This window comes from Lipophrys pholis (genome assembly GCF_963383615.2).
Source record: "Lipophrys pholis genome assembly, chromosome: 9".
NCBI classification, from domain to species: Eukaryota; Metazoa; Chordata; class Actinopteri; order Blenniiformes; family Blenniidae; genus Lipophrys; species Lipophrys pholis.
In genome coordinates, this window is record NC_137639.1 from 28,976,854 (window position 1) to 28,999,735 (window position 22,882).

A 22,882-nucleotide genomic window follows, 5' to 3' on the forward strand; every position below is an offset into this window, starting at 1 on the left:
AGTTTTATCATCAGTTTATTTATTAGGTTATCCGGCAGCTCAATCAGAAGGGTAACCATCTACTTCACTAGCAGTTAAAAACTGGAGTAAACAAGCAGGTTAACTCAAATTTAGGAGTTCACCAGCTCGTTATCAGCTTAAGCAGCGTCTGACCCGCTGGTGAAGCTCACCTGCGATCTCCTCGATGCTGTTTGCTCGCATGTCAAGCAGAACGGTTCCGTTCTGGATACAGGTGCGCAGCTCGTACAGGCTGTGCAGAGGCAACGTGGCCACGTAAGGTTTACTCCAACGTTCGCCTCCGTCCTCAACGTCCTCCTCGAACTTCAGCCACCTGCACAGGAAGGACACATGTCCACACGGCCACATCTATTGAGTGTGTGTATGATTGTGTGTGTGTGACTCGGAGTGAGTGTGAGACCTGGCCGTCTCCTTCCAACCCTGCAGGTCTCCGTCTCTCAGGGCGAGCTCGTCCAGCTCCGTGAAGAGGTCGTGGGGGACGTGCTCTTCGTCGTCGTCCTCGGTGCCGAGGATGAACTGGACCCTCTGGGACGGCGTGTCTGCGAGAACACCAACCCACCGTCAAGTCCCCGCCGTAACCGTGGCGACGTGCAAGCCTGACTGACACCGACCGTACGTGGGCGACTCCCTCCCGTCGTCCCGGTCCGGGCGGTCCCGCCTCTTCCTGTGATGGCGGTGTCCTCTGTGGCGGTGGCGGCGCCGGTTCTGATGGCCCATAGGGACGTGGACACCGACAAACACTGCATGGTGACCTGAGGACCGGCAGAGGACAACAGGACCGGGTGGGGGAAAAAAAAAAAAAAACACACAAACAAACATTTCCTTCATCGAAGTCAAGACTTTTGTAATGAAACATCAAATCTGTGATTATTTATTATAATGATTTTTTCAATATTTGAAAACAAAAGAGAATAAGACTTTAAAGAGGCTCACAAACACTCAGGATTACTCAGATTTAGGAAAATAAAAAAGGTTTACATGATAAACTCAAATATTACATCACAAAACCCTTTGTGTGTGTCTGTGACACTTTGTGTGTGTGTGTGTGTACTCACTCTCTAGTTCGTCCTTCTCAAAGTTGATGTACAGAGTAGAGCTGGTCTTTCCTTGGTCCAACACCGCCTCCTCGTCATTCCCCTGAGAGAGAGAGAGAAGAGAGAGCGTAACTACAGTTATCGTAATACTGTTTGTTGTCATGGTTACAGCAAATTGAACTTGTATCAATAACCTGACAGCACTTTTTATAAAACCATCAAATCCACAATTACATTTTAAAGAAGATAAAATATTTAGACATTATACAGTTAAAGTCCTACTTTGGAAATCAGAAAGTAATTTGATTACTTCTACAGCTTTAGAGTACACTTTTACACTTGTGTCAGTTGTCCCGGTCCTTCACTGAGGTTTAAACAAAGTTCACAGATCCGTCTTCGCATGAAGGAAAAAAAAAACCTCCTGAAGTACAAATACTTTCTCAGTCACTTCACATTTTCCTTTGCTGGTTCCAGTCAACACGTGTGAACCAGACGGCACTTTTAAAGTAAAGAGTAAATAAAGATTACACAGAGGAATGTAATCTGTTGAAGTCCCTGCTCACCCTCCGAGTCCTGAGGAAATCTCCCATCGTCCAGCTTCCCAAACCAGAAAACGGGCAGCAGCTCACACAACTCAGCTTTTATAAACACACACACACACACACACACACACACACACACACACAGGGTGGGGCCTTGTCAGAGACCAACAGCAGCAGGTCAGACACTCACACCGAGTGTTTCCTCTCACGAGTCCCCACCCTGACGTCCCAGGCCAACCAGTTTTACATCAAGAACTACCGAGGTTAAAATATAATCATTGATTTTGATTCCCAAGTTTAGTTACGATCTAAAAGACGCGAGTCAGCACCAACAAGTACCAGGTCAACAAAAAGGACCCGAGCTGAGGAATGCAGTAGCAAGCTGTGTATAAAAAAAAAAAAAAAGGCCAACGTGTTCCATGTTAACAATGACAAGCTGAACATCAATACAAATAATAATAAACATTACACAGACAATAGGTCCTTGCCTCCAGGCCTTTCAGGCTCAGTCCCTAACAAGTTAGAACAAAAGAGAGTTTAGTTTAACTCAAGTAACAAGTCAAGAACAGTGACAAAGAGTCAGTGACACATTTCGAATCAAAAGTTGAACTTCTGAGTTCACAGTCAGTATCTTACTAGCAAGTCCCCGACACGTGAACACGTTTCAACACGGTCAAGACAAAATTAAAGCGAATCATTTCCAGGTCAGGGATTTAACAAGTTTCCAGCAAGGCAAAGCAAGTCTTCAGGAAATGTATTCCGGCGTCACTACGGGTCTCAGCAGCACCAGACTTCAGCTCTTCACTCTATGAAGTAAACGCGTCGCCACGTCACATACGTTTAAAACCTTCCTGATCTCTGAGGCTTCACCTCGTAGCACCTGGACAATACGACCGGCGCTCCCCGAGTCCTCGTACAGAACCCGATCCGGGGGGGCTCCCTTCGTTACAGTGGGAACACGTCGTCTCTCCATCAGGTAACCCGAGTCTCATGAGGACTGTACAGAGTTGACCTCTGACCTCCCTCCTCAGTGGGTTTTTAATCACGCTGATGCAGGAGGATCATCGTGTGGGAACTGAGTGGACTAACTGGATTGTTCTGGAGGGGAAATGAGCAGAGCTGGTAGAACTGAAGGAGGCTCATGTTTCACCTTTGTGAGGCAGAAAAGTTTCCTTCTTATCGGACCGACTGAAGCGGAACTGCAGAACCGGAAATTTAAAGACTGGAAGAATCAGTGTGAAGGAACTTTTTCTGTTTCTGGAACCAGTATGATCCTCAGAACCTCATGAACATGAAGCTGTGGGTGTTCTGTTGGTGAAGATCTGTGATGATTGGAAACCGGGTGGGTTCTCTCTGTTCTCCGGCTTGAATCTGAATCTCCTGCGGCGCCCCCTGGTGGCCGAGTGCGATATGATCGTCACTGAACCCAGAGAAGCTCAAGAGTCCAGACGAACCTCCAGGCAGTCACAGCTCAGTGATGCACAGACACAAACAAGGAAAACAAGTCCAAAGAGCAGCGAGAACTTCTTCAAAACACACAGAGAACTCAGACTCACCACACGTTCCAAAACCAAACAAAACTACACAGAACAACTTTCACTCAAACCGGTTTAAAAGCAAACACCTGGACAAAAGTCAAAACATTTTCAGAACATTTCTGGAAAAAATCTAAATACCAGATAAAAACCAAACCCAGAAGATGCATACATACCAAATGAAATACCTTCCAGAAACCCTTCATGTGTTTCAGCTCTTTTTTCATAAACTGGAATTTTGTTCAGCTTATTCTGTTCAAACATTCTGTCCTGTAGGAGGTGCTGCAATGTTCTGTCTGTCCTGTACGCATTTTAGCTCTGAGGACAATCACAACAATAAAGTTGCACTTTTGACAAAAATGTCTAGAGACAGATATATTAGGTGCATTAAAAAAATTTCATCAAATTGAAACTCAAATTTTTCTTTTAAAAAAATTATAGATTTTTGTTTTAGGCCAAATCGCCGAGCCCTACTTTGAATAGTTTCGCCCCTTCTGAGCTGCTTCACCCCTACACTCCTGCTCGGAGCCGCAGGTCTGATGATCAGCTGCTCCTGGAGGTACTGAGGTCCAAACAGAAGCTCAGAGGGGACAGAGCTTTTTCTGTTGCTGCCACGAAGGTGCAGAACAAGAGGCCACTCACATCAGACAAGCCCATTCACCGTCCATTTTAAAAACTGATCGGAACACAAACTTTTGTCCCTCGGCTTTTAACCCCGCCTGAGACTCTGCTTCCGTTTTATTTGTTGCCATTTTGTGGTATGTTTTTTTTTTTTGTTTGTTTGTTTTTTTTTTTGTTTTTTTTTTTACAGACTGCACCTCATGTTTTATGATTTTTTAGTCATACAAGCATGTTGGTTCAGTTGTAGCAATTTTATTTTATTTTTTTTTAAAAGTGCTTCAGAAATAAAGTTGAGTTGAGTCCCACAGTCTGTCGCTTTGTTGGGGTTTGTGTGTGTCCTTGCAGTCTGTGTCTTTGTCTTTATATTCTGTTCACTGTGTCCACTTGTGTTCATTTAGATTTTTTCTTAAGTCTCTTTTTAACCATTTCGCAACACTTTTGTGGTTACTAGTTGTGTCTTTTTGGCTGATTCTAGTTTGCGTTCACATAAGCGGTTACCTTCTCATTGTTCACACACATTCAAACTTGGGGAGGGAGAACAGGGACGCTGGTCCCAAGGACTGAGGACTTTAAATGTCTCAGCAGCTTAAAATCACATGTGTCATACAGGAGAGGCAAACACTAACGGGAACCTGGGAGAACACGGAACAGAACTTTTTCAGTAACCTTCCAGGTGACTCCGAACTGATGAGTCCTGTTGCCGTGGTAACAGGAGAGCAGCATCCAGCAGGACATCCGCCCCAAAAGGTCAAAGTTCAGACACGCAGCATCAGGTCAGGGCTATGTCAACACTAGCTTTCCTGTGTGTGTTTGTTTTGAAGACATTTAATCATGTCAAAAATAAAGCGTCAAACTCATCCGTTTCAAGGCAAAATAATTCACCGTCGGGATAAAACTTGATGTACCAAACTCCGTTATTTAGAAGGGCAATTTTATTTATTCGTGTCTCTAGGAAAACCTTCACACTGTTCACAAGCGTGCCAGTACTTAATGAGTCTTATTTAAAACCCCCCTCAGTTCGGCATACAGATGGAAGCTTAATAAATATTCAGGAAAGTTTATTTTGAATTTTAATGTGTAAAAAGACGGTCGTGTGAGCGGAAGAAACGGTGACATTAATGGCAGCGCAACAAGTAGAAATAGCTCATTTTCAGCTAAATCATCCAATCAGTGGGGATGTGAGTTATTCCGCTTGTAAGCCTGGTTCGTGTAGATTAAAATCCACCTTTGTGGTTTTTACATCTCCGTCACACATTTATACATCAGCCTGTGAATCACAAATTTTCAGTTTTTCAGATGGAGTTCCGTAAACTTTCTTTCACTTCCTGGCAGAAACGTGGTCCTTTCTAAAGGCACAGCGCTCGGCTGCTCGAGCTTTGTACCAACTCCTCTGGCCTCTGGCAGCCGCTTAAACCGCCCCGGCTCAGCTTTTACCCGAGAGGAGGCACCTTTGTTCGAGGGGGGTGAAAACTCCCACTTTGTGCCCCGCTCTCATGAGACAGTCCCCGGCGGCGGGGGAGGCGCTAGCCCCCTGCTAACAGGTACACTTGGAGGGGAACTTACAGATGTGAGGAGCGGCTTTATCTGGTCGCTGTGGTCCTCCGCCATCTCCGCTGGAAACTGCACTGCCTCTCCTCCGGGAGCCGCTGGTTCATCCGAGTTCTACCCAGCTGAGCGGCGTCGGCGTCTCCTCCGCCTTTCTCTCCGCCACAGTTTCTCAACCTCCCCAATATATCGACTCCAGCTGCAGGCCCCTCCCCCTTCTGATCGACAAGGCTCTCTTCCAATGATGCAGCAGTCATCGTTTCGCTTGAGCCAATCACAGAGCCGAAAAGTGAAAAATAGGCGAATACGCCGGTAAAGAGCGTGGGGACTTTGTCCGTTGGTTAGTGACGAAATCAATCAATGAAAAGAGGAATAATACTACAACCGAAATACTCTTTTGGGATAAGTTAAACTTTCTATCTCACAAATCCGACACTTTATATGAATATTATTAATAATGTAGGTACAACCTAGACAATCCCAGAGGAAATTTTGAAGGCTGCTTCTCTCTCTGTTGAGCTCAGCATCTCCTTGGCAACAGAGGCTGATCTCCTTTGACCTCCTCCATGAGGTGCCTCACCCATCCGCTTGGTATGGCATATTTTATTTCACAGTTTTTTGCAATTTATTCAGAAACAGTTAGACGAATCGTTAACAAACGTCGTAACAACCTATTCCGGATTGTTCTGCCCGTTTTTGATGTGCTTTTTGTGTCCGCGCTCCCAACGGTCACTTAATACTGTACTGTGTAAAGTACTACTGTCTGCCAATAATAAATAATAATAATTAGAAAATAACATTTTTAAAAAGAGCAGAATTTACATCCTATTATTAGACTGAAATGGATTTATTCAGAATATAAAATAAATTCTGACTACTGTGACTTTGGTACACTTAAACATGTTGCTATTATCAGAACAAGAAATACATATCATATATAGCAGTTTTTCCCTAAAATTATTTCATTGGGTTTTCTGCTCATAATAATCTAATAGAGTTAGATTTTATGTGATCGCTTGTTTCTGTGAGGCAGAAATGGCTTGTTTAATTTAGTTTCATATATTTTAATTGGCTTCCCCATTATTTTATTGTAGTTTTTATTGCTGTGGTGTGTTTGTGGTCAGAATCATGATGGAGGTGAAAGTAAATGTATGTGTACATCCTAAAGCCTGTTCTGAATGACTAGTTGAGATGACGTAATTTAAAGGTCAAAAAAAGGTCTTTTGTATTGTTTTTTTTTGTTTTTTTCAGGTGTTGTAAAGTGAAAAAGTGTTTTTTGGAGAGAGAAAAAAACAAAACAGGAACGTTTGAACTTTTCAAAGGTCCAAAGAAATAACTTCAAAGGTTTTTGAATAAAGGCTGTTGCTCTTTGTTCCCTTCAGAGAACCTGGAAGTCATTTCTCCTGCACTCTGAGGCTGTTCCCGAACACACCACATCCCTCTTCCCCCTAATGTCATCCTCCACATCCTCCTCTTCCTCTGTCCTCCTCCCCCTTCTCCTCTGCGGTGGTACAGTACTATAGTGTGTTGGAGCAGCGGTGCGGTTGTGTGGCGTTGTGGTAGAGTAGTGGTATGGTGGTGTGATGTGCGGTGGGGCAGTTGGGCAGTGACGTCGTGGTGCGGTGGCGCAGTGGGAAGGTTGGTCGTGTGCTCGGTGGGACTCGGCGTGTTGTGTGTGCAGGGTTGGATCGGTCCATGCGGGGCTTCGTCAGTGATACTTCATGTGACCTTTCACCTGTAAAAGAACCCCATTGTTCCTCAATAAAAATTAGTCACTGTGTGTTTTCAGCACAAGAAACACTCTCCACGGTTCAAATCCCACAAGGGTGGACTCTAACAAAGGGCAGGATGGGGTCAGGGGTCACGTTGGTTCGACTCCTGAATGACACTGACAGGAGCTATTAAAGAGACTTCATGCCTGTTCTGATGTCTTATCAACTGTCACACTCTCTCCTGTCTCAGATGTAAACTTCTAGACAGTGTCAAGTCCTCTCTGGGCCAAACTGCCTCTCCTGCCTCCCTCTGGTGGACATGGAGAAATAGAGAGACAGACAGACAGGGACAGGTTCCACATGTTTAATTCATCCAGCCATCCATTTTCTCCCGCTTATCCGTTTCTGGGTGGCGGTCTGAGCACTGTCACCCAGATCACACCGACTAAGAACCTCTCCTGCGGGTGGTGAGCCCACGGGAAGGTGGCGCCCGGCGTGGGACATGAACCATGAGATTGCAAGTCTCATTCTCTCCCAACTGAGCTAGCCGGGGCTTGTTTAATGCATATGTTGATAAATGAAAAATAAAGATGAAACAGGGAGTGGAAGCAGTTTTATTTCACAAGATAAAGAATATAATTATCAACAAAACAGTGCAGGGAGAAATAATGACATTATAATTTAAAGATAAATTCTATATGTGTTCTATGTCTTCCTATCTGCTCTATCTGTTAAGTGTTCTATCATTTCTCTGTTTTGTGTTCTATGTGTTAAATCTGTTCCATCTCTTCTCTCTGTTCCATGTGTTTTGATATCAACCCGACACTCTCCACGAGGCCCGCGGACCAAACGTGGCTCACAAGAAACAATTGATCGAGAAAATCTAGCAAAAAAGAGATGAAGAGTAATTTTTCTTCAACTCCCTGATGTCTGGAGTCTTTATGATGTTCTCTCTGTGGAACAGTTCTTGTGTCAGTTCTTCGGCGTTCCTGTGTGACTTTATTTCTCCACATCAAATCCTCTCAAAGGAGACACGAGGGGATTAAAAGCAGCTGCGGTTCATGTCGTGTCCACTGGGGCGGCGCACTGTCCGACTCCGATGAGGACAGGTTAAAGACAGAACTCAGAAGCAGCAACATTCACAGCGAGAACTGAAACCTGGAGCAGTGGAAGCTCGAGGCTGAACCTAGTGGATTAGCATTAGCGTCACGGCTAACCATCTGTAACACAGAAATCTGAAGCACGTAGCAGCAAAAGCTAGCGGCCTAATCCTAAAGATTAGCATTAGCATCACAGCTAAGCATCTTTAACGTGTGGCTCTGAAGCAAAGCAGTTGAAGTTAGTGGCCGAGCCTAGCAGATTAGCATTAGTAGAACGTGGATGTGAAACACTGTGACAGTGTTTAGAATCGATTTTACTGCTCCGGCCCTTTAAGAACCAGTTTCAGGAGGCTTGGGCCCTCCACCTCTTCCCTCACAGTGACACACACACACATACACACACATACACACACACACACACACACTGTGTGGCGCCATCTGGTCTCTGGCAGCTCTCACTGAGCTCTCATTGGCTCTTCTCCATCAGGAGGCGGAGCTCAGCCCGGGAGGCGGAGCCCTCTCCTGTGGTGGGCGGGGCTTAGCGTCAGCAGCTTCCTCAGGTGAGTGGCCAGCAGGTGTCGCACACCGCCCGACGGCCTGGAGCCCGTCACCTCAATGGATTCTGGGGGATCGCATCTGTGGGGGCAAACAGTGAGACGGACCTCACAACAGTACTACACCCACTACGACTTCGTGTTTAATAGAACAGAGTACGTCAACCCCCGTGTGTTTACCTGTTGAGTCTGCAGGGGTGTCTGTACAGCAGCCGGGGCCCGGGGGGCCACTGGGGGCCTCCGGGGGGCCACTGGGCGCCTCCGGGGGGCCACTGGGCGCCTCCGGGGAGCTTCCTGGACAGGGCAGACAGCGAGTCGGCGTAGACGAGGCCGCGGCGGGGCGACGCCACATGACAGGGATGACACGTGACCAGCTGAAACACACAGTTTGTCCGTTACAGACCAAAACACTCAGCTGAGCCCCCTGGGGGGGTGGCCCCCAGCTTTCACGTCTGACCCCCCCAAGTGTGAGGGCACTAACACTAACACGCTTCAAACACTCCTGTCGTTCTCATGTGGAGGATGAAAAGGATTCTTCAAATTAAACAATCAGTAGAAAAGATTTTCTATCCTGACTGACGCTGAATTTCAGACTGAAAGCTTTCAAAGCATCTGTTGTTTTCTTGTTTTTAACTTTTTTTTTTGTATTGATTTGTACGAAATCTGAAGTTGATTTAACGTTTTTAACAAAAGTTAACCAGTTAACGTGAACAGAGGTTTCAGTGTGAGAACCACAATCACAATCTGTCAATCAATCCGCCCTAATCAGATTTTAGAAGCCGTGCATCATTCTGATTGGCTGATGAAGCGAGAGGAGGCCGGAACTCATTACTGCTCCTATAAGAAGTGGGACGGGGGCTCCCAGGGGCCCCGACCTGACCCACTTCTCTCTTTATGTTCCACCATTTATTTCTGTCTCGTCACTCATGTGAACATGAACTTTAACACAAACATTGACACGTTTACTATTTACGTTTTCAACCATTTGTATCCCAGTAAATCATATTTCACTGACCTGTACGAAGGAATCTTCCAATTTAAAGTAATATTATGTTTTGTTTTTGTACTTCTTAATATCAAGAAATATTGATAAATATAAAAAAAGGACAAAAGGTCAATTCAATCAAATGTAAGTTATTAAAATATCAAATGTATTATTAAAAGTATCTTCATGAAACCACAATCATTTAAAGGAGTAAATTCAGAAATGTCTTAAATAACACTTCACACAAGTCTCTTTTATTTAATGTTCTTTAAAAAAATTAATCAAGTAAATATATTTTATATATCATAATTCTATATATATTACATATCTCATAGTTATCATAATTGTATTTTTGGTGTGAATACTAAAGGTAGTCATACCATAGTGATTCAAGCTTTATCATTATTATCATTACTATTACTACTATCATCATCATCATCATCATCATCATTATTGTTATTCTTATAATAGTCACCATGATAGCAGATTAAGGTGAAGAAGAAATGGAGGAGTACTCACTGAGACGAAGGTGGCCATGACGAAGATGAAGATGAAGTCTTCTGTTCTGCTGAAAAGTGTCTGTCCTCTAAAGAAGCAGCCAGGGGGGCGGAGCCAACCTCACACCGCGATGTCATCATTTCCAGGCTAAACGTAATCTGGAGCCAGATTAACGATTAAAGATTAAAAAAGATCAGACCACAGAGAGAGAATCAAAAAGACACGCAGGACCCCTCACATGTAATCCAATTACTCTGAAAGTATCCTCACAGAAACAGGTTCACAGGTTAGAGACCATCCGTGTCCCGGGCCGCCTCGTCCCATTTGAACTTGTCCACATTTTGTCCCCTCTATACATCCAGAAGACGTCCTCAGAGGGACCAGAATGTAAGTTTTCTTTTTATACGTCTTTCTTGGGCGTTGTATTTACGTCTTGTCTGGACTTCATACGGACGTCATTGAAAATACGTTTAAAGTCAAAATGAGGACAGGTCATGGTTTTTTTCCACGGGAGACACAGACTCATGTCCATAGTTGTATAAAAAGTAAAAAGTTCAACGCCTTGCGACCAAAACAATAAATGCTCATAAGTCGGACATTAGACTTCACATCCTGTCTCCTCTTGCCTGTCATGATCTAATTCCCTCATTATTTTAATGACAAATCATTCATTATACAGGCAGTGGGACTTAACAGACAGCTTGTGACTTTTCAACTGATTCTGGGTGTGTTTGATGTCCATCATTTCTATGTGTCATTTGTCAACTAGTCGTCCAGACTTTTAAAGCGGCTCTTCACAGAGGCTCTCCATCCAACCTGACTGAGCTCGAGGAGGCAAACTTTTCAGTCAAGATGTAAAAAGCTGGTGGAGACAAAGTATTAACTCAGAGGGAATGAATCCTTTTGCAGGCCTCGGTTTTCTATTTGTAAGAAAAAAAAGAAGAAGACGAAAACCAAGTATCATTTTCCTTTAATTTTATGGTTATGTGTCACACTGTGTTGGTCGATCACGTAAAATCCAATTAAATATGTTTACATTTGAGGTTGTAATGTAACAAAAGGTGGAAGGTGGTATCAATGCTTTTACAAGATAATGTTCAAGAAAAAGTTATGATATTAATTGGATTCAATCTTTATTTTACTAAAATTGTCCTGACCTAAAAAAAATGAAGAAGTTACACCCGTGGTTTGTTTGCATTCTATTACACAACTTTCATAATCTCTGTTGTCGACCTCCTCTCCCACAACAACTGCTTATTTTCTCCTTCATAGTGCTCTCTAAATACAGATTATTGTTATTATGACGTTGCCGACAAAATGTCCTCGTTGCAGTGACATTTGTTCTGCTAAAAATGGTTTTGGACCTCATTAGTGACCCACACACACACGCTGTCCTATTTTTTTTTTTTAGAAAGTCTTTCTGTTAGATAACAGTTACACAACCACAGTTAAGGTGTGTTGTGTGTGTGTGTGTGTGTGTGTGTGTGTGTGTGTGTGTGTGTGTGTGTGTGTGTGTGTGTGTGTGTGTGTGTGTGTGTGTGTGTGTGTGAGAGAGAGAGAGAGAGAGAGAGAGAGAGAGAGAGAGAGAGAGAGAGAGAGAGAGAGAGAGAGGCAGGTGGTGTTTAAAGGGGAAACAGCTCCTCTGTGTGGTCGGGGCAGTAAAGACACTAGTGAAAATGGAACCTTATGTTTAGTGACTAAATGACTGTGTCACTGCGCATTACTTCCTGTTTCCAATGATGTCATGAAAACATGGAGACACGTTACGGTCGCTTTCATTGTTCCTGCTGATTTCACTGTGTGAAAATAATACTGATTGTCAAGACTGACCATCAGCACAAACTGACCTAAACCAGTTTATTACAAATTTTTAAATTTATATATTCTATATTCAGTCCATAAACCAGTTTAAGGTGCATCTAAAACAAGTCCAAAACCCATCTGAAACCAGTTTAAGACTCAAAACAGGCCAGAAACGGGCCTAAAACCAGAACCAAGGGTTCAAAATCCATCCAGCGTTGATCTAAAAGAGTCAACAACATATTCAAAAGCAGCATCACATCTTTTTTACTAACTTTACAACTCAGTGTGAAGGAGAGAAAGAGGCTCTTCACATGTTTGTGTTCCAACATGGAAGAAAGTCGTGCGGCAGCGTTTGTACTGACAGTGATCGCTGTGGCTTTGGGCGCCGAGGTGTGTTTGCTGCAGCTCCGCTCACTTTGAATACAGAGTAAACAGGGAAATGTAAACAAAGAGTGGATCAGACCAGCGGCGCAGCAGCGACTCCCCGAGCCAGACCCTGATTTGACTGTCAAACCTCTGAGGAGCCGAGAGCTGCTGCACAAAATATCTGAAACTCATCTGAGACACATCTGAAATATATCTGAAATGTACCTGAAACACATCTGAAACGCATCTGAAATATATCTGAAAAATACCTGAAATATATATAAAACCGACCTGAAATGTACCTGGAATATATCTTAAATATATCTGAGCTATACCTGAAATATATCCGAAATTGACCTGAAACACATCTGAAATATAGCTGAAACATCTGAAATATACATGACACATACCTGAAATATACCTAAAATATATCTGAAATATATCTAAAACCAACCTGAAATGTACCTGGAATGTATCTCAAATATATCTGAACTATGCCTGAAACACATCTGAAATATACTTGAAATATACCTGAAACATATCTGAAACATATCTGAAATATAGCTGAAACAGATAAGAAATTTGCCTGAAAGATACCTGAAACTAATCCGAAATATATCTGAAACATCTGAAATATACCTGAAACATATCTGAAATATACCTAAAATATACCTGAAACACATCTGAAATATATTTAAAACCGACCTGAAAGGTACCTTGAGTGTATCTTGAATATATCTGAACTATGCCTGAAATATATCAGAAATTTACCTGAAACACATCTGAAATATAGCTGAAATATACCTGAACAAACTCTATCTGAAATACAGTTGAACCCCCTCAGAAGTCAGAAATCTAATCGAATTCAGATGATGATGATGATGGTGATGATGGTGATGATGATGATGATGGTGATGATGATGGTGATGATGATGGTGATGATGGCGACATGTGTTTCATGCAAAGTTCTTCCAAACTAGCTTGTCTCTGACAAACTAAGATTATTGTCTGTGTGTGTGTGTGTGTGTGAGAGAGAGAGAGAGAGAGAGAGAGAGAGAGAGAGACTGTGATTCTGACACACTGCAGCTGAACAGCAGGTAAGATTCATTCTGAACTCCCGATTTATTTTGCCATATTCATGATTTGTGTGTGTGTGTGTGTGTTTGTATGTGTGTGTGTGTGTGTGCATGCGTGTTAGAGGAAAATATTACATCTTTTCAAGTGAAATAAATTGCCGTCAAATCTTCAGATCGCCTCAAAAGTCAAACTTGGTTATTTAATTCACAATAAATCAAAAGAAACAAACAAACAACTATTTAATCAATTCAAAACTCAAACTGGAAAATGACACAATCCCATGACTGTTTCCTTAAATTCTGAATTTGTCCTTCAGTAATCGAGTCATAGTAGTTTTACATTTTGTTTGATTCTATCCATGAATATGTTGTTTGGGCGATTCGACCTCTTAACAATTCAACATCTAAAACAACATTTAGTCAAATGAGATTGATCCTGATTATTGGTATTTGTAAGACATCAGATATTCAGAGTTCATGTAAACGGGACGATGTCTCAGTTACAAACTGACTAAAAACTGTGAGAACAGGAAAAAGCACAGTCAACTTATTTGCTGTTGTTGATTATTCTCCTTGACTAATTAAAAAATATTTTGCTCAGACAGTTTTTTTTTGTTTTTTTTTTGCATTTCACTGTATTGTTTTTAAAAAAAATCGATAATGTTGATATTGTACTTAAATATAGTCATATGTTCTTCGCACTAAATCAGATAAAAGGTTTTGAGATGTTTGAATGTCATCGAGTTATTGTACAAACCTTCATCTGGTTCTGTGTGAAACAGGAAGTTCAACATACAGCTGCAGCTGAGTGTGTGTGTGTGCGTGCGTGCGTGCGTGCGCGTGTGTGTGAAGGTTAAATGAAGCTCACGAGTGACCCCTGCTGGTGCAGTGACACTATTACAGCCTCCTCTAAACTTGAACTTGATCTGATTCTCCAGCCCCACATAAAAAAAAAAAACCTAATGTTAAAGTGAGAATTTTTTTAAATCTCACTAGAAATATTTAAAGAATATTTTCAGATCTGATCAATAATTGGTGTGTAAGAGCAAAATATGCTATGAGCCCATTTATCAAAATAATTTATATTAGTCTTATTATTCACTTTATTACTACTACTGTTTGTTATATATGTTTTATATATGTTAGAAGTTTCCATTAAATGAATTGCAGTGAGTTTGTCTTGTAGTTTGAAGGAATGAGGAAGATGTCGTGGATAAAGGGAGTCCTCACCGTGTTGATTTTTTGTGTTTTGTTTGAAGAAGGACCGGAGATTTTCCACCATGAGCCTGACGCTGCGCCTCCTCCCGCTGCTCCACCTCCCGCTGCTCCACCTCCTCCTGCTCCTCCTGCAGCCTGTGGAGGTCCACTCAGGTGAGCTCAGCACATCTGGAGGTCAGCGGTCACCGCGTGACGCCGCACAGATAAATACGTCTTGTTATGTTGAAATATTCACAACTAAAAACTAAAAAGAAGGGAATGACAAAACAATTTTCTATTTATAAGTGATTTTATGCTGTAACACATATATATCGATTTTAAATGTATTTTGCACACTTGTATGTATTTGATGCCAAAGGGAGCAGTACCTGCAATTTCATTATATCACTCATATAATGACAAATAAAGCATTCTATTCTAATCTATTCTATTCACTGTAACTGAATTGACGTCATAGGGGTTAAAACAAGGAAGAGCACTGCTTAGTGCTCAAGTAGTATACAGATATGAAAGAAAAAAGTAGACTCAAGTGCATTAGAAAAGTACTTTTCCACCTCAACACATTTAATTTACTCAATACCTATCAACAATTAGAAAATCAGAAGGAAGATTTCAGTGGGGTTTTTTTTCCCTCCGTCAGAATCCTCAAAGCCTGACATGCAAATCGGGACGGAATTCCTCGTCACTTTCCCTGAGAACATCGCCTACTACCACCCGACCCGACCCAGCTTCACGATCCAAGCCGTGGCCCTGTTCGGTGACACCGAGGTCACAACTTTTTCCAAGTTCTGCAACCAATCGAAGGTCATTGAGAAGACCTCTCACTTCACTATTTGTAAGGACGTGGAACTGGGTAGGGAAGAAATCTCCAACAAGACCATCCGGATCACCAGCGACAAAAACATCACCGTTTTCGCAACGAGCCAGAAGAACAACAGCATGCAGACGGTTCTCGTCGTACCCACCGACACACTGGGCACCAGGTACTTCATCCCGGCGGTACCGAGCATTGCTGACACCACCAATCCCGCGTCTGTTGTGACCATGCAGGTGACGGAGAGAAGCCCGTTCAGAATCCTCATCATCAACGCCGGCACCAATAACAAAGTGACTGTTAAAGGTAACAAGGACAAAGTGATCTCACTCTCGCCTTACGAGGTCGCCCAGGTCTGGTTGGATCAAGATAAAGACATGCAGGCTGTGGAGGCCGAGGCTCCGGTGGCGGTCTTCTTTGGTCACCCCTGCGCCAATCGAAAGCTGTGCACCTGTGGGCAACTGTACACCATGGTGCCACCGGCCAAGGAGGACACGACCAATTTCGTCATCCCTCCTTTTCTGGCCAACGCAGATCAAAATGGATCAGCGGTGCTTGTGTCGGACGGTTCGGGAGTGTCGTCATCTAAGCCCTACAATAAGGATTCGCCGGTGGTTAAACGGGCCAGTGCTGCCATCTTCTACAGTCCAGGCCTGCTCATCCCACTCATCCCGGAGTCCGACTTTGCCTCCTGCTACATCGTCAGTGCCATCCCTGACGTGACGTCCTACGTTGTGATCATGGTGAAGACGGATGAGACTCATGGGGTCTATGTGGGAACCAATCAGGCGACTGGCTGGGTCGATGTCAAAGACACCGACTACAAAGCAGTTCGTCATGAACTGCCAGAGGGAAGAAGTGTCGTCTGGCATTCCTTCTCCAATATGGCCGTCTACTTCATTGGCGACAACGATGGAAATCAGTTTGGTCACCCTGCACCCATCATCAGTACCACCCCAGGTAATCCCAGCCTCTGTGGAGGAACGAGTCTAGGGTTTTTATTGAAGTGCTTTCTAACAAGTTCTGGATGAGACTCAGTATTCAACTTTGTGATGTGGCACTCCGGCATGCATGAGACTGATTCTGATCTTTAGGTGAGATGGTTTTGGACTGAGAAACTTTTTTTGGACTGTGAGATGTTGGTTTTTGGACGGTTAGAAGCTGGTTTTTGGATTGAGAAGTTGGTTTATGGACGGTTAGAAACTCGTTCTTGGACCGTGAGAAGCTGGTACTTGGACCGTGAAAAGGAGGGAAAATTTTATTTTTGAAGTAATCCTTCAGAATTACGAACTTTTATCCATTATGACTGTTGAGAAAGCATAAATGTGTGAGTGAGTAGTAATACATGAGAACGTTTGCATGTGTCACACGAGTTCGTCTGTCCTCTCCCAGATTACCGAGGCTGCGCTCTGTTCCCCGAGTCCCTGGACATTGGAGACTCGGCTGAAGGTTGGCGTGAGTCTCTGAAAAACTGCTTGGACGTAAAACAAGAGCTGGTCAGCTTCTCCAATGCCGCTTACCTGAAGCAGGTTCACAAACAGCTGGCCCAGTGGGAGATGGAGGATCTGACGGAGGTGTGGATTGGCATGCGGCGCAGCGCTCTGACCGGAGAATGGTACTGGGCCAACAACAGCACAGTTGAAGTCACAAACTGGGACAAGGACGAGCCCGGCTTGGTGGAGGAGGGACAGTGCGCCATGATGAGCATGAAGAAGGATGAGAACTTCAAGTGGAGGGATGAGGACTGCTGCAGGAGCGCTAAATACTTATGCTTCGGCCCGGGCACATTCATCACAGAGTAACATCGGCAGCCAGCTGGACCGCAGGGCGAAGAAAACCAACACGCCTTGTGAGAGAGACAACTTCAGAGGGGACGCATCTTCAAATAGGCATTTGTTATTGATTTCAGAGTAAATTCAACCTAATTTAGTTGATCTGAACTTTGTGTGTTCTTAAAATATAAATGACTTCCTGTTCATAATCTTTGCTTGAGGAGTTAAAGTTCTTTATGGGTTTATTGAGAAAATGTATCGATACGTTTTTGCATTTTCCTTGTATATTTGTTCTGGTGTGATTTTAGGTTTACTATAAGCTGCTGCTTTATTTATTTACATCTGATTTTACGAGTAATCAAATTATTCCCCAATGCCTGCAGTGGGGTTGATTTGCAGTGAGTGCACAAACACAGAAAACATATTTAAAATATGTCTGATTTTTGAATTTATTGTCGGGAAAAATGTCATTATTGATAAATCAATCACATAATGTGTGAAACAACACTGATATGGAATATTTTATTTCAAGTATATTTATGCAAGTAACGGCTAATTTCATTGAGGCTCAGAAACAATCCACATGTAATAATGACTTGAAACAATGGAGCGTCAGGAGAATGTGTTTTTGAAAGGAACTGATTAAAAGAGATGTATTAATGGCTTTTAATGGTTCGAGAGATAAAAAAAAATTACTTGTTTTATGTTTTGAACTAAACAAAGATGGAACTGTTATAATCATAAACTCGTTAAATCTTCTGAATCGTAGTTTTCCGAAGCTAGTTTTCAAATTTTTCTCAATAAAATTATATTTCATTAAAACTTTTCTGTTATGCAAAATATAATAACTGCAATATAATGTGCTTGACATTAAACAGTCTTTTGTAGAAACATGAGTAAATGTGTTTAGGTTTGGACGACAGAGAGTCACAGTGATTTATTGAAGAAGTTACACTTTTTCTTTTCAGAGATGATTAAAAAAAAAAGATCTGAGCGCGTCTGACATCCGAGCGTCAGCGGGGTGCAGGTGAGCCGTTTACATCCGACTGTCGTCACTCAGGTGTTCTGTCCTTTCCACATTTGCTTGCTCATGTGGATTTGTTGGCTTTCCTCTGTAAAAGTGCCCTGAAATGATTTTGTTGTATTCGGCGCTCAATAAATAAAGTTGAACTGACTTGAATTGAATTAAAAAAAAAAAAAAAAAAAAAAAACAGCAGAAGGCCCAGTACTGCGCCCTGAAGTACACCACCTAGAAAAGAACTGCAGTCTCAGATGTGAACCCTGAACGTCCCGTCTGAGAAATTTGAAGCTTTCACACTGACAGTTTAAACAAAAGCCAAAATCAGCAGCTATGCATAAAACATTTTAAATTCTAAGGTTATATTAAAAAATATATTTTTGATTTGATTACATAACATTTAATGAAACCAAATTCAAAACCTTTGAAATCTTTTTGTTTATCCACATTACTAATATCCAGCCAAGTCATTTTATTTCAGAACGTATACATTTGCTACTCACGCGTTCACATATAAGATTAGAAACAAAGCATCAGCGTTTCAGACTTTCAAGGTTTTTATTCAGCCTGTGATTATGAGTTAAAATCTAGAATATGTGTCCAATATTTAACGTGTGTTTATAACACAGCAGCATCTAGTTTATCTGAGACCAGTTGTGTTTAAAACTGGCGAGCGTTTAAAGAAATCCAGGTTAAAGTTGAAAGTAAACAAAAAAATACAGATTAACGATTAAAAAGCCTCCAGTTAAATCCAGATTTACATTCAAATTAAAGCCAATATTTAAAATTCTGATTATTAAAGTTTGAAATGAATCCCATTTAACATTATAACAAACACAGTTTAAAGATTAAAATATATCAGGATTATTATTTGGAATAATTCCAGTCTATCAATGTAAATAGTCCAGATAATTATTGAACAAAGACCAGATTATTACTGAAATGAATCCAGATTATTATAGGATGTTACTTCCAGGAGCAGCTCAGCCGCTGCAGAGCTCCTCCGTTGACCACCCACACCCCCACCCCCAGCAGCAGGAGCACTTTGGCCCCCACAGAGAGGCAGAAAAGGAAAAGCAGGAGCGGAGGGGACGCCCCGGGGGCGGGGGCCGGCGGGGCCCGGGGGGGCAGCACGTAGAGGGCGGCCTGCTCCTTCCCCAGCGGGTTGGAGGCGCTGCAGGAGTACTGCTGACCCGGCTCCACGTCCCTCAGCTCGCTCACCGTGTGATACTGGGCCCCCGAACCCTGAGCCAGGGGCCCCACCGGGGAGCCCTCCACCAGCTCGTCAGACCCCAGCCACTGCACGTCCGGCAGTGGAGAGCCCTGCACCAGACACACGGCTCGATACCCCGACGCCTCACTACCCTCCACCGACAGAGACATGATCTTTGGAGGAGCTGCAGGAGGAGGAAGAGGAGGAGAAGGAAAACTTCCTCAGAAAACTTCAGCAGGGTTATTTGAAGCGTCCCCATGGTAACAACACTGGGGGGGGGGGGGGAACAGTCACTTCCTGGTTCCATGGAGATATAACTGGTTGCCATGGAAACAAGAGCAAAGAGGAAACGGTGACTGTGTTTGTGATTTAGAATGAAAATGTGATTGAAAGAATGAAAATGATCTGCAAGAAGAAAAAAAATCATTTTGCAGGTAAACTAGGTGGTTTGAATAAAGTTGTAAAATAATCTCAGTGAAAAAAGTAAATTTGACCTAAGTTTTATTCAGTTGGCTGTTTTTCGGTTTTAGTTTGAAGTTGCTGACGTGCAGCGTGAGCTGCTCGTACCTTCCACCCTCAGCCTGGTGCCCATCTTGTCCTCGAAGCCAACGCCCTTCTGGCCCGGTACCTCGGCCCGGCAGTAGTAGCGGCCACTGTCCTGCAGGGCGGCGCTGTTGATACGTAGTGACAAGTCGTGCTCCCTCGGGTCTCCCTCCAGCCGGTACCGGGGGTCCTGCCGGGGCTCCGGCTCACAGCCGGGGACCCCGAGCCGGCTGGTGCAGCGGTACAGCACGGTGGCGTCCCGGCCGTGACCCAGACGCCACAGCACCTGCAGAGATGCATGCTGGGAGTGCTGCGGGTGGCTGAAGGTGCAGGGCAGCACCACCGGGTAGCCCTCCATACCTCGGACCTCCGGCTGCACCTTCATGGACCAGCCGTCATCCCCAGAGCATGCTGGGGACAAAACCCCCAACAAAAAAACAGGATGTACATCCACATGTGAGGAGGGTAGCAGGGCCGTACACAGAGGACCAGGAGTCTGGGGCCCCGGAAGACAGCTTCCCTTTAGCATTAGCATCATTTAGCCACATACAGCATGTTAACAGTGATAAAGTGAGAGAAGCAGGGAGCATTTCCTTTTTTTCCTCTTTTGGTAACTTGAGAAGTTTAGAATCCGGAGATAAATGAGAGTAAAAGAGATTAAGTTTTCATTGAAAATTAAGACAAATTCTACTGTTGCTACCTGTATGTTTTGAGAGGAGCTCACCTGTGAGGGTCAGCAGTAGCAGCAGAGCGCTCGCGGACATCCTGACATCTGCTCCTGGCGCCGCCGTGTGACCGCTGTGACTCACAATGTCCCTGCTCACACGTCCTTCTTCTCCCTGTGACTCACACATGAAGCATCCACTCCATGTGTCTGTTTCCTGTTTGACTTTGACGTCCCAAGGTGGATTCGGGGGTGGACGCTAATCTTTTGGAGAACCGACAGGCTGAGGCACCTCGCCTCTGTCCTGACCAATTGAGACACAAGGTCAAGGTCAGTCTAGGTTAGATTCTCTGACATTTTATAAAGGTCTCACTTCTGCGCAGAAAATAAACCCATGCAAATTTCCAATCTAAAGTTCCCTAAATCCATCACACCAAATACGATTTGTTTACAAACAAACTGGAATTTGGAGCCACTAAAGTGAGTTAATGTTTTGCTAACTGACGCCATCTTGGGAAACCTGCCGCAAGGGTTTCTGGGATATCAAACATGGCGTCGCATCATTTGACAGATTCAGTCAGAAAAAAAGCTCTTCTTAAAGAAAATGTCTTCAAGCCACAAAAACAGTCTTAAATGTTGTGAAACGTATCGTAGATGGTTTTTCCAAATCCGAATCAAGATCTTGCGAGATTGAGTGAAGAAACGGGATCTTGTGTTCACGACGCTTCGGGATAGTTCCGGAATTTCCTTGAGGCGCCATGATATCAACTAACATTCCACTAAAATTGAAATGCTGAAAATATGCTTTTGTGCGAGTGTAATGACTTTCCTTCATAAAGATATTGACAGCACATCAGAGATGTACACCAACCACTAAAACTGAATCCTAAAAATGTTCCTTTTTCCAGTGACTTTAAGTTACCGGCCGGACATTCTGGACTGTTACAGACCTCAGCGATGTCGGGTCTCCTTCTGTCTCTGTGTAAAGTCTGCATCACTTACCTGGTTGTCACTTCCTGTTCTATTTCGCAACTCACGTGTTTTGTCCCATGTCTCCATTCACTTTCCTTAATATCTGATTATTTTAATGTGTTCCACCTGTGTCGCTCCCTCCCTGTGTTTTAAATTCCTCTCCCTCAAGTGTCAGTTGCCAGATGATCTTGTCAACTTCCTCCTGTGTTTTTACTTTTGCCTTCTGATGTTTTTGAGAATAAACTTTTCAAACTGAACTCTCCACATCGACATACGTCAAGAACTGACACGGACTCTGCAAGCTCTGCAGTTTACATGTGGTTCCTCTCAAACTGTGGTACGCGGGCTCCCTCTAGTGGCACTTGGGGTGAGTCATAAATATAGGCTTCTCAAAAAAGGTTTGAGAAGCGCTGCACTCGAGGGTTCTGTGTTTCTGTAACAGAACCATAAACACACATATAACAGCAGGATGTGTATTGCTGTTCTTCTTCGTGGTTTAGGTTCACTCTGTGTCTGTATGGAAGAAATGTTCTCCACGTATGCAGATGACAGTGTAGTAAATGTTCTCTTTGATAAAATTCTGACACTCGGAATCCTCCATTGTTCTTGTTCATCTACTCACACGTGAAAAGAAAAAAAACATTTATTATGACCGTGACGCTCATGAGCAGAACTCAGAACTTTCAGAAAATTTTCAGTCTAGAAATCCATTTTCCAAAAGTTGGCTCATCAGTGACTTCCTGCCCACAGACCAAAACTGTAATAATTTTGTTGTGAGTTTGTTTTTTGTAAAATGTTTCATTGATCTGAAACTGAAAACAGGAAATGCGATTTGAACATCACTGCCGTCGGCAGAAGGTGATAGATCAGTTCCACCACAGGTCCAGGTTGCTTATTAAAGCAGCGGTGACAAACACTGTCAGGAGACTGAAACAAAAAGGGAAGGAAATCTCGGCTAACAGTAAGAAAAGAGGAGAAGACACTGGGCCAACCACAAAAGTGACCCGACCTGTAAACCCTAAACCTCAAAAAAAAACCAAAGAAAACCCAAGAAAACCAAAGCCAGAAAACAGGAAGAGAGAGTCGGTCTGAGAGGGCGAACCTGCTGACTGACCATTTACTGCAAACCTGTGAAGAAACGGAAAGAGGGGCCACGAAGGTCTGTTTGTGTGTTTCTGCTGGTGTGTGTGTGTACGTGTGCATGTGTGTGTAACCACTGTGTGGTTTCAGGATGTGGTGAATGTGTGAAAAGTATGTTTCTATGTTTCCACGGTAACCA

The 22,882-nt window shown here is 43.3% G+C and overlaps 4 protein-coding genes across 7 annotated transcripts in view; 1 reads left to right on the forward strand and 3 right to left on the reverse strand.

Annotated features, from left to right (window-relative positions):
• The window catches only part of slc4a7 (solute carrier family 4 member 7), a 23,429-nt gene extending 17,954 nt beyond the window's left edge, over window positions 1–5,475 (reverse strand). For all 3 annotated transcript variants that reach the window (XM_080471119.1, XM_080471120.1, XM_080471121.1), the window contains exons 1-5: window positions 5,314–5,475; window positions 1,074–1,155; window positions 630–770; window positions 419–557; window positions 171–331 (exon numbers count right to left, since the gene is read on the reverse strand). In XM_080471119.1, coding sequence (XP_080327245.1) covers window positions 171–331; window positions 419–557; window positions 630–770; window positions 1,074–1,155; window positions 5,314–5,358 — 568 coding nt within the window. In that variant the 5' untranslated portion in view covers window positions 5,359–5,475. The remainder of the gene's footprint in view (window positions 1–170; window positions 332–418; window positions 558–629; window positions 771–1,073; window positions 1,156–5,313) is intronic.
• Window positions 5,476–6,543: 1,068 nt separating this feature from the next.
• On the reverse strand, window positions 6,544–10,228 carry LOC308114069 (uncharacterized protein). The gene is made up of 3 exons (XM_080470708.1): window positions 10,166–10,228; window positions 8,842–9,035; window positions 6,544–8,743 (listed from the first exon to the last, which is right to left on the reverse strand). The coding sequence occupies exons 1-3, from the start codon at window positions 10,181–10,183 to the stop codon at window positions 8,605–8,607; spliced, it is 351 nt and encodes a 116-aa protein (XP_080326834.1). The 5' UTR covers window positions 10,184–10,228; the 3' UTR covers window positions 6,544–8,604.
• A 167-nt stretch (window positions 10,229–10,395) lies between these two features.
• Window positions 10,396–18,366, forward strand: LOC308114142 (uncharacterized protein). 2 transcript variants are annotated; one of them, XM_080470815.1, is made up of 4 exons: window positions 10,396–10,531; window positions 14,649–14,760; window positions 15,248–16,381; window positions 16,814–18,366. In XM_080470815.1, the coding sequence occupies exons 2-4, from the start codon at window positions 14,670–14,672 to the stop codon at window positions 17,221–17,223; spliced, it is 1,635 nt and encodes a 544-aa protein (XP_080326941.1). In that variant the 5' UTR covers window positions 10,396–10,531; window positions 14,649–14,669; the 3' UTR covers window positions 17,224–18,366. The 2 variants fall into 2 exon arrangements, with proteins under 2 accessions (XP_080326941.1, XP_080326940.1); XM_080470814.1 differs by lacking the exon at window positions 10,396–10,531 and adding an exon at window positions 12,930–13,410.
• On the reverse strand, window positions 18,108–21,139 carry LOC308114143 (sialic acid-binding Ig-like lectin 15). The gene is made up of 3 exons (XM_080470816.1): window positions 20,692–21,139; window positions 19,992–20,378; window positions 18,108–19,608 (listed from the first exon to the last, which is right to left on the reverse strand). The coding sequence occupies exons 1-3, from the start codon at window positions 20,819–20,821 to the stop codon at window positions 19,178–19,180; spliced, it is 948 nt and encodes a 315-aa protein (XP_080326942.1). The 5' UTR covers window positions 20,822–21,139; the 3' UTR covers window positions 18,108–19,177.
• Between the last annotated feature and the right edge of the window lie 1,743 nt (window positions 21,140–22,882).